Source organism: Carettochelys insculpta, chromosome 28 (genome assembly GCF_033958435.1).
Source record: "Carettochelys insculpta isolate YL-2023 chromosome 28, ASM3395843v1, whole genome shotgun sequence".
Classification (NCBI taxonomy): domain Eukaryota; kingdom Metazoa; phylum Chordata; order Testudines; family Carettochelyidae; genus Carettochelys; species Carettochelys insculpta.
In genome coordinates this window covers 4,930,244-4,942,013 of record NC_134164.1, presented here as the reverse complement: position 1 = coordinate 4,942,013, position 11,770 = coordinate 4,930,244, and the positions used below count along the sequence as shown (strand labels likewise).

General features: G+C 44.2%; 1 protein-coding gene across 1 annotated transcript; it reads left to right on the top strand.

The window, feature by feature from the left end:
• Positions 1 to 253: 253 nt before the first annotated feature.
• Positions 254 to 10,525, top strand: LOC142002857 (keratin, type I cytoskeletal 19-like). Its single transcript, XM_074979314.1, has 7 exons — positions 254 to 729; positions 6,258 to 6,340; positions 6,982 to 7,138; positions 7,413 to 7,574; positions 7,702 to 7,827; positions 7,988 to 8,208; positions 9,738 to 10,525. Coding segments are annotated over exons 1-7 (1,182 nt in total). The 5' UTR covers positions 254 to 297; the 3' UTR covers positions 9,739 to 10,525.
• The last annotated feature ends 1,245 nt before the right edge of the window (positions 10,526 to 11,770 follow it).

Here is an 11,770-nt window from a genome sequence, read left to right as displayed (position 1 = left end):
ACCTCTTGTCTGAAGAGGAAGAGAGGGGAGAAAAAAATGAAATCTGGCATGTGTGCAAGTATTTGGAAAAGAAACACAGCCCACTACATACCAATTGACCAATAAAAAGAATTTCAGTGTTGGCAAAAGGCTTACTGCTGGAGAATTCCACAGGGCTTACTGATCATGTTCTATGGACAACTCCCATTGTCACAAGCATAAAAGACAACAGGTGGAGAAAAGAATCTTTCACTCCTGCTTTAAGAGCACAAACTGTGTGAACCAGGAGTAGAATAAGAGCCTTGATATCTACTCACCATGTCCACTTATGGTTGGAAGCAAATAACCTCTTCTGGGATAGGTAATCTTAGTGGGTCCTCAGTCGGCTATACTGTTGGCTCCTTCAGGACACCAAGTGTCCATGGAGGATCTGGTGGCAGGGGTATCTCTGTTTCTACTGCCCAGTATGTCTCTTCTGGGGTAGGAGGTAGCCTGGGTGGTGGATATGGTGGTGGTTTGCACACTGGCTTTGGTGGTGGTAGTGGTGATGGCCTCCTTTCTGGAAATGAAAAGACAACTATGCAGAACCTGAATGACCGCCTGGCATCCTACCTGGACAAAGTACATGCTCTGGAAGAGGCAAATTCTGATCTAGAAATTAAAATCCAAGACTGGCTCCAAAAACAAGGACCAGGGCCAGCCCGTGACTACAGCCCATATTACAAGACTATTGAAGATCTTCGAGACCAAGTAGGTGTTAAATTTTGTTAAAAAACATCTAAAGATAAACCCAATAGTTTGTTAAAGTAACATATACATAATATGACTGATATTAACAGATGAAAGGAAAATATTATTTGTAAATAATGATAACTGTTTTGTTATGTAATTTCCAATAACCATAAAAGACATATTTAGCTTCAATTGCATTTTGAAATGTGGTAAGAAATGAAAAGCCTAAACACAAAACAAAAACCACAGCCAAAAACAATGGTGGATTATGGGAAAGTAGAAGGGTGATCTGGGTATGTAGTGAATCATAAAGGATGGACAGTGCCAATGCCCAGAATGAAATGTATCTCCTATTAAAATTGTTAACTAAGAAAATGTGCACAAGTACCACAAGTATCAGTTTAAATCTTGCCCAACTACTGTAGATATCTATTTATATCTGCAGACATACACATTTATTTAAGCCTCTGGACAGCCAGTACGTGCACTGCTTTAACAGTTCTCTGAGCTACCTTATAGACTAACAGAAAAGTTTTGAGCATGAGCTTTCGTGAGCACAGACTCACTTCATCTGATGCCGCATCTGATGAAGTGAGTCTGTGCTCACGAAAGCTCATGCTCAAAACTTTTCTGTTAGTCTATAAGGTGCCACAGGACCCTTCGTTGCTGTTACAGATCCAGACTAGCACGGCTACCCCTCCGATACTTAATCTCTGAGCTGACATTTACAGTTAAAATAAGAACTGAGCAAATATAGGAGTTTGCAGATGTGAACTTGAGCGCTTCAGAGTTTGAACACAGCACAGACTTTTTTCAATCCTTTTTTGTTTTGCTTCCTGAGCTTGAACTTTGAAAAAGAAAATGTTTAAATATGTTAAAGGAAAAAGAAGCGGCAGACATTAGCTAAATTAAGTGCACACAAATCTTATATATAAATATAGGATTTATTATGCCTCAGCAAACCCATGTATACACAGTAACTGTTTCAGAGTAGTACACACCCTAGAAGCAATACCTGACTTCTGAGTGAAAAATGTCAGCATTCAGTCTCATAAGGAAAACCTAAAGCTTATTTTTCAGATCTCAGCATGCAGTTCATGACCCCACCCACACAATTTCCTTTTCCTTGGGCTTATCTTGCTCACAGTGTACTGATTTCAGAAATCAACCTCTAAAAAGAAGCACTGGAATTAGATTCTCTCATTTGAAATCTCCATGTGCCTGCTGTTTATTCCCAATTCATGAAAGCGAGTTGCTCCAACTGCTTTCCTAGGTGAGCTATTGATTTCTGACAGCCATAGTATTTAAAGCCAGATGAGACTACCAGATCATCTATTCTGATCTGACCTCCTGTAAATCAGTTGCTACCAGCACTACCCAAAACCCACTCAGTAAACTCAACAATCGAAATTAGAGTACAGGATTAGTACAGCCCATAGAAGACAAGACAATTATTTGTCACAAGCAGAGAACTAGAGGCACCAATGCCCAGGGCCATGCAATGGCAGGGAGATGATAAAGTGAGATATATCCAAATAATTATGGCAAGTGACCTGTATTCCCATACTTCAGAAAAAGGTTAAAAAGACCAAGGTCACTACTGATCTGACCAGAAGGAAGATTCCTTCCTGACCCTATATAAGGTGGCTCACAAAAGTAAATGCCTCAGGTGAGGTACACAGGGGAAAAAGTAAGTAAACAAAACTCTTCTTGTGGTTGTTCGTGGTGTGTTACAGGAAACACTCAGCATTCTGGAGCTTTGGAACCTGTGGTATAATTAGGCTAGGGCTAGGAGATTAAATATATTCAAACTTTAAACAAATGTGATATAGAATTGCCATATATTATTATACTAGAAGATTTACCTGGCATTGCTTGGGTCCTTGACTCAATGAACTTGTGTTTTTCTTTATTTAAATCTTTGCTCTGGGGCATGACTGGGGATTAGAGGTTCAGTAGACAGGCTGTCTCGGGGAGAGAGGACTACCCCAGTTCTCTCTCACCACAGCAGCTTGGGGCCAGATGAAAAGCACCTCTCCCTGCCTGCTGCAGCTCCAGTGGGCACAGCAAAGAGAAGGGGCATATGCAGGTTCATCTGGCCCCTTTACCTCCTACTGCAGTTTGCGAGAGGAATGAAGTAAATTGTGCACTTTCCCCTACCTCCCTGACAAAGGGGAACAACCAGCAATGCTCCTTTGTAAATTGGAGCTGGGGGACGTTCAGTCCCACTACCCTCCCTAAAGAGTGCCCAGTGTGTGTGTGTAAGAGTTGAGGCTGGGGCAGTCCCAGACAGTGGGGGTGGGGTGTGGGGCACATGCACAGCCAGCCCCTTTCACCTGTCAGGCTATTGAGTCTCTTTTCTGTATGGCTTTATGCATCCTGGTATGAATCAGGGGAGGGGAAATGCAGCTCCCACCTTCCCTAATGGGTATCTGGGTGGTGGGAGACTCAAAGCGGGTGCAGTCCCTAATGGGGGAAGGGGACGCACCCCTAGCCAGACCCTTTCATCTGCCTAGTGATTCTGTCTCTTTTCTGTATGGTTTTATGAGGAGCAATCCCATTCCAGGCACATCCTGTTTTCCTGGCACAACCGAAATACCTTCCTTGGTTTAAGTTATGATAGCCGTGTCTACACGTGCACACTACTTCGAAGTAGCGGCACTAACTTCGAAATAGCGCCCGTCACGGCTACACGCGCCAGGCGCTATTTCGAAGTTAACTTCGACGTTAGGCGGCGAGACGTCGAAGTCGCTAACCCCATGAGGGGACAGGAATAGCGCCCTACTTCGACGTTCAACGTCGAAGTAGGGACCGTGTAGTCGTTGCACGTCCTGCAACTTCGAAATAGCGGGGTCCGCCATGGCGACCATCAGCTGAGGGGTTCAGAGACGCTCTCTCTCCAGCCCCTGTGGGGCTCTATGGTCACCGTGGGCAGCAGCCCTTAGCCCAGGGCTTCTGGCTGCTGCTGCAGCAGCTGGGGATCCATGATGCAGGCACAGGGTCTGCAACCAGTTGTCAGCTCTGTGTATGTTGTGTTGTTTAGTGCAACTGTGTCTGGGAGGGGCCCTTTAAGGGAGCGGCTTGCTGTTGAGTCCGCCCTGTGACCCTGTCTGCAGCTGTGCCTGGCACCCTTATTTCGATGTGTGCTACTTTGGCGTGTAGACGTTCCCTCGCAGCGCCTATTTCGATGTGGTGCCGTGCAACGTCGAAGTTGAACATTGACGTTGCCAGCCCTGGAGGATGTGTAGACATTACTCATCGAAATAGCCTATTTCGATGTAGGCTTCACGTGTAGACGTAGCCGATAAGAGATAGCTACATATTGAATTTGGCGGTTCTAGCTCTTACTGTTTAGGAGGAATTGTTGAACAGATGCACTGACAGACTGATGCACAGATAAATTCTCTCAAATATATAGTAGACTCTGTTCCATTACAGAGTTATATCCAGAGGCATCATTTGTTTTTATTTATGTATAAGTAATATGAACCTCCAAATCCTGGTTAGAGCTAACACAGATAAAAGCCTTTTGAGAAGAATTTCTGGGCAGGAGTCTCAGCAGACTTCCTTTGCTCAGCACCTTCATTTCCTCGTAGCTCTTTGATGATAGGGCTACTTTGCATTGTGGCAGTGGAATTCCGTGTGCCTGCCCAGAGGAAGAGTCATTTGCTGATCTACATGCCACATCTCAGGAACTGATGGGTAGATCCTTAATGCCAAATCATACAAAGAAAGGTGCAAATCAATTCCTGGTGTAGTTCCAAATTCCTGGCGTAGCTCCACAGCCTTGAGTGGAGTCACATCAGAGATTAATTTTGCCCAGTATGTTAACTGCAGATCCTGCTGCCCTTGATCAAAGAGGGACAGGCCTACTTTAGGAATAAAACAAAACGACCTGTAAGTTAGTCAACTTTAAGGATGCTGTACAGGGCCAGAACTCTATGAAAAGATCTCAGTGTATATGAGAACTAGTCTAAAGTATTGTATTACACACACACACACAAGCTGTGTCTACACTTGCATTCCCTATTTTGATCCAGGAAGAAGAGTTCTTTTGAAGATGGGACTTATTTTTGAAAGAGCCCCGTCTATACTGCCTTCTTTCTTTCAGAAGAAGCTCTTTTGAAAAGAGATGATGCAAATAAGGCACCAGATATGTAAATCAGTACCTCATTTGCATTTTCAATTTCCTTCATTTGCATGCCTCTTTCGAAAGACCAATGCAAGTGCACACACAGCTAGTGTATTACATCCATATTTTCACTAGAATTTTATTAGAATTTGTTAAGTCTTCTACCCAGACTGTAACGAACGAGACACAGATAGTCCCCGACTTATGAACATGTTACGTTCCAAACAAGTGATCGTACGTCAGTCTGGCTGTAAGTCGGAAATACCCTTATACTGTAATCCCTCCAGGTATGTGTAAGTAGGGCAGGGTTTGGGTTGGGGCCCTGGGAGGGGGCAGAGGAGTTAAGCCTGGGGTGGGCTAGGGCGGCAGGGGTGGTGGAAGGATGCAGTTGAGCTGGGGCTTGCAGGTGGTTGGACCCAGGCAGTAGGGGGTTGGTGCAGTGGGTTGGAGCCAGGGCTGTGGGGGTAGTGAGTAGCGGGGCTGGAGCTCTGGGCACAGGTGGAAGCCAGAGCTCTGCATGCCAGGGCATGTGAGCTGGGGCCGTGGGGAACTGGAGGGAGTTGAATGGGGTGAACTGGGGCAGAGAGGGTTAGCTGGGGGGATAGAGACTCATGCATCTGCAGTGGCTGACAGCTGGAGCCCTGCACACACTGGCAGCTGACAGCCCAGTGCATGCCGGGGGCAGGGTGTCAGCTGGGGCCAGGGTGGTTGAGCCGAGCAGAGGGGGATTGAATGGGGGTGACCTGGGGCGGGAGTGGGTTGAGCTAGCAGGGGGTTACAGCCCCTGCACGTGCTGGCGGTGGCAGCTGACAGCCAGAGCCCCAAGTGTGGTGAGGGTGTGAGGTGGGGCTGTGGGAGGGAGGTGTTGAGCTGGGTGGGGAGGCTGAACAGGGGGTGCACTGGGCAGGATGGTTGAGTGGAGGGGTGTAGGAGCCCCGCTGGGGGCTGGGAGCTGGAGCCCCAGGCATGGGTTGAAATTGGAGACCAATGCATGGGGGGTGAGCTGGGGCTGTGGGGGGGCAGGGTTGAACAGAGGTTCACCAGGGTGGGGTGCTTGAGTGGGCGGCAGGTTGGAGCCCCACACGTGCTGAGCCAGCCGTGTGGGGGGGGTGTAATCTGGGGCCACACAGGGGTTGGGGTTGGGGCTGGGTCTGCGGGGGTTGGGGCTGGGTGTGTAGGGAGGGGTTGGGGTGCGGGGATGGAGCTGGGTCCACGCGGGTTGGAGGGGAGCCCCAGGTGTGAGCCCCCTGCTGGGGGAGGTGAGCTGTGGCACGCGGGGCTGGGGTGTGAGCAGGAGCTTGGTCATAAATATGAATGGTTGTAAGTCGACGTGTTCGTAAGTCAGGCACCATCTGTATATACTTCTTTCAGCCCAGACTGTGACTCACTTTGTGCCACTTGGGTTTTTTTCTAGATTCTTGCTGCCACAATTGACAACTCTAAGATTATTCTGCAGATTGATAATGCCAGGCTGGCTGCTGATGACTTCAAAACCAAGTGAGTAAATTCCTCTAAGGCAAGGAGACACTGAAAGACAGGAAGATCTTCATGTCATCATTTGGAAAAGCGAAAAGAATGTCAGTAGAGCCTGTGCATTAAAACTATGTGATAAAAGTATGGTCTGAAAATGGACACCACCAATATGTAGTATATGGTTCACAGTGTACCTGGCTAATCAACTAATGTTAATGTGTTGGGTGGCCCATTAAGATGACACAGCTCTGCACAGGTAAAAATGCTAATAATGATGCTGAGAATGACTGCAGAGACCTAAAAGATGCTGAATAAAGAACAGAAAAATTGTAGCATAGCATCCAGCAAGGTGAATTTACAGAGTGTAGAGGGAAGACCACACAACACCTTCATATACTACATCTTGTTCTATTACAGTAAAATCATTAAATTCCAGGTGTAGATTTACACCAGTGCTGTATATGTCACATCGTCACATACATATTCATATGAACCTTAGAGCAAAATGTTGGGATAGACATACTATTACAAATATAGGGCTTTTTGATATGATGAAGCAAAATAAAACAAAAGTCAAATGCCATTGGTAACAAATACTATTTGCCCCTTATTTTAGATTTTAATAACTCTTGGTTTTGTTCTGCTTTGGTTTGCTTTTTTTGAAGGTATGAGACAGAGTCGGCCCTGCACCTGAACGTTGAGGCTGATATTAATGGCCTGCGTAGAGTTCTGGATGAGCTGACCCTAGCCAGAGCTGACCTGGAGATGCAGATTGAAAGCCTGAAGGAGGAGCTGGCTTACCTCAAGAAAAACCATGAGGAGGTAAAACCCCCCAGCCGCACCCATTTGAAAAATCACAGTTTAAAAGACCATTGATCTGTGGGATAGAATCTGGAATTTTTCAGTGTTACGTTGGTATTGCTAATAGACTATAAAAAGCATCTTTATAGATTCACTAAAAAAGCCTCTCTGCTGTGCATATTTGAGAATAGTCAATTAGAGGTCAGCCCTGGAGGAGTGGGTGAATTCAAGAGAGATTTGTAGTGTCTTTAATACTTGTGTCTTCTTGTGGTTTTTTTCGGAAATTTTACTATAGGAAATGAATGCCCTGAGTGGGCAAATAGGTGGCCAAGTCAGTGTTGAGGTTGACTCTGCACCAGCTACTGATCTGACCAAAATCCTGGCCGACACGAGAGACCAGTATGAAGTCATCGCTGAGAAGAACAGGAAAGATGCTGAAACTTGGTTTAACAAGAAGGTAAAAATGTAAAACAATACAAGATAGAAGAAAAGAATTTCAAATGTCTTGCAGCAATGGGCTCCTAAAGCCTTTTGTGATCTTCAGAAAACCTCACTCCATTTTTCAAATGTTTTCCCTGTTTCAGACCGAAGCACTGAACCAAGAAGTAGCCATCAATACTGAACAGCTGCAGACTAGCAAGACTGAAATCACAGATCTGAGACGCACCCTCCAAGGTCTGGAGATAGAGCTTCAATCTCAGCTTAGCATGGTATGTGGCAATTTCTTCTGAGATTTGGATTTTATAGAAACATGCTGGGACAGGTATAATGACAAATGACCTCTAACACAGGGTGCTTCCTTTCTAATGAACAACCCTCTATTTGGTGACAGCTTATGAATTATTTTTCTTCCAACGTCTCTGTTCTCAGAAAGCTGCTTTGGAAGGCACCTTGGCAGACACTGAGAATCGCTATGGTGCCCAGCTGGCACAGATCCAGAACCTGATTGGCAATATTGAGGCACAGCTGACCGAGCTTCGAGTGGATATGGAGCGGCAGAATAGTGACTACAAGATCCTCTTGGACATCAAGACCCACCTGGAGCAGGAGATTGCTACTTACCGCCAGCTGCTGGAAAGCCAAGGCTCCTAGTATGTAACCACACCCCTGCAAAAGTTATCTTACACTGTCATTTTTCTGTAGTAGCTCTGCACCACATATTGTGTTCAATTTAAAATACACTTAGGAGACTCTAAAATGTCCTGTGAACGAAGCTTGTAGGATAAATCACAAATCTGCAAATGTCAGTGATCCTACCTACGTTCTGCAGATGGGAATTATTTTGTCTCAAATAATATCAGTTATTACCGGGCAATTTATTATTTGTTTCCAGTAATGCCTACGTACTGCTAATTGTTTTCTAAAAATTAAAAGAAGGCAAAATCTCTGCCCCAAAGAGTTTCAAATCTAAACAAGCAAACAGGAAAGGACAGAGAAAAGTGGTATGACATGCAAGGAAAGTAATCAAAGTGGTAACTGGCTACTACTTATACAACATCTTAATAACATGATGTTGTTTGTGTTGTTTCATAAAACAAATATATTACCTCCAAATATACACAGCTGGTTCTTTTCTTGTAGGCATCATGGTAGGAGTAAATCTTAATGAGGGATGTGAATGCAGACCTGCTTCTCTAGTTAATTTCAAGCAGCTGTATAACTTCACTGAAGAGTTGGTGTCATAGCCTTCTCTCAGTTTGTGTGTGGCACCAACGGAAAACATTCTTCCTAGTCTGGAAAAAGAAACATCATTTGGGGTTTCACACATTTACATTTCTTATATTTAATTTATTTCCTTAGTTCCAGAATCCTTTTCTGCTCTTTTCTGACATGTTTTCTGTAGCTTTCTCTTTCCTGAACTAAGGAGCAGAATAGTCAGTAGAGCTAGCAAAGAGATAAGTTCTTCCTTCCTGATGCTGGAATAGTCACCTGACAGAGAGACAATACATTCTCATATCTTCCTCTCATTCAGCACCTGATATTTGCAGTTGTTCTTGATTATAATTATTTTCTCTTTGTGCCACAGGATGTTTGGGACTCTTTAAGGAACTGCCAGTAAGGATTCTTTCTCCTTATGAGAACCTTAAAAAGGCAGAGCATTTTATTTTATAAAAAAGAAGAATCTATTGATGATCTGTATCCATTTTGCAGTCTATGGACTTGTATTGCCCTCTGTCACTGATAGACTCCAAACAGGGAATGTCATTCAGTCCAGTTCAAAATTTTTAACAGATTACAGCTTCTTGCTCAGGATTTTTATATTATCACAGCAAGATACTAAATGTGGGGGAAAGTATCTAAGATTACCTCACAACAAACAGCTACATAAAAAGCCAAGCACTTCGTAGGATGAGAGGACTACGAAGAAATTCAAGACTGACCGGTTCAGAGCTATTGTGCACACATTTAAGGAGAATTTCCTGTGAATGTTCTGGGGTCAGCGGTATATTGCAAAATACTGTAGAAGTGACACATGCTTCAAATTCAATGTTATTACAGAGAAAAGTTTGGAGGGGATGGGGAGGAATGACAGCAGAGGTTGGAACCTGCTCAAGCTGTTGTTTTCACATGTGTAACATACTAAAATAATCATTGCTCTTTACCTTTTGATTTGACACAGGCTCTCAGAGCAGCAGCAAAAGAGACAAAGTGGCTCATGGAAAGAACTACAGAAGAGTCTCGCTGTCTTACTCTCCAAAAATGAAAACACTACATAAACAGGAAGGTATAGAAGGGTACCATTGCAACAGACAGTAGTGCATTGAGATAGTCACTTCTAAGAAATTCTAGACCACAAAACATTCAAGGTAGAATAGGGCTACATTTGTGCACTGGGTTAGTTGTTCTTGCATTCCAATTCTCTTTGACTATTACCTTTGCTGTTTCTACTGCCTAATAAAACTATCTGATTTATGCAAACCTCACTTCCACCTCATTATTGTGATACACTGAAGAGCTATAGTATTATTATTAATACCACTGCTTGTGACCAACTGAAGAGGACTATGAGTGAACTACAAAGAATTCTTGGTGGAAAAAAAAACCAGGATGAGTGAGAATCAGTGTTCATGGGTTGAAAAATAAAGCATGTAAAAATGGTATGAGATCCAATACAAATATAGAGGATTCCTAAATGTGGAAAGTTATGTAAGATTTTGTTCATGCACTACCTATTCTAACACATTAATCCTCAAGCTACATGATAAATCTCTGTTCCATACCTCATGAAGTGGCAAATCCTTACTCAATCCACATCCAAATGCAGGAAACCTTTAGTCTCTGGATATTTACAACAGTGGTCTCCAACATTTTGAAGCACAAAATGACTTTTTTTTAAATTTAAGTGCAACCCAGGATCTATCTCAAACCCAAGGTGAATAAAAATTAACTTTCAAACAATAAATCAGATTTTTAAGTTAAATTGGATTTTGTTTATTTAAATAGAATTTTGTTTTTTTTAATCAATAAAATATTAACATTCTCATCTAAAAATAACAGTTCCCATTAAATCTCATCACAAACGTGCTACAGCTACATTTACGTTCTTATAAAAATGAAGTAATGGTTCTAGTCTGTCCAGTCTAACTACTAGCTCTTGCTTCTTGAAAATTGTGGGCTTTTAATTTCTGTTTCTCAGTAGACTACCAAGTAACGTGTAAAGAAAGACATAAGTTCGATGAGGTCCTTGGCCAAGCACTGCTGAAGAATTTAGTTAAGACACTCTCAAATACAGAGAGACAATAGATAGGCAAGGGCAGAGGCAGCATAGAATGGAACAGTGGGGTGGACTGGAAAGGAAAAGGGAAGATGTTATTTAGCACACACAGTTTCCTACATTCTCCCACACTTCTGCCACAGAAAAACTGTCATACTTTCTGGGCACAAGACAGACTCTATGGCTACAATTACACTAGATCCATCTGTCACACACACATCTCATAGAACTGGAAGGGACCTTAGGAGGTCCTCAAGTCCAGTTCCCTGTCCTCTTAGCAGGACCAAGCACCATCCTTTTTTAAATCTCTTGGCTTCAGATCCCTAAGGCTACGTCTACACGTGCACGCTACACTGAAATAGCTTATTTCGACGTAGAGATATCGAAATAGTGTATTTCGATGAATAATGTCTACACGTCCTCCAGGGCTGGCAATGTCAACGTTCAACTTCGACGTTGGGCAGCACCACATCGAAATAGGCACTGCCAGGGAACGTCTACACGCCAAAGTAGCACACATCGAAATAAGGGTGCCAGGAACAGCTGCAGACAGGGTCACAGGGTGGACTCAACAGCAAGCCGCTCCCTTAAAGGGCCCCTCCCAGACACAGTTGCACTAAACAACACAAGATCCACAGAGCCGACAACTGGTTGCAGACCCTGTGCATGCAGCATGGATTCCCAGCTGCAGCAGCAGCAGCCAGAAGCCCTGGACTAAAGGCTGCTGCACACGGTGACCATAGAGCCCCGCAGGGGCTGGAGAGAGAGCGTCTCTCAACCCCTCAGCTGATGGCTGCCATGGCGGACCCCGCTATTTCGATGTTGCGGGACGCGGATCGTCTACATGTGCCCTACTTCGACGTTCAACTTCGAAGTAGGGCGCTATTCCCATCCCCTCATGGGGTTAGTGACTTCGACGTCTCGCCGCCTAACGTCGG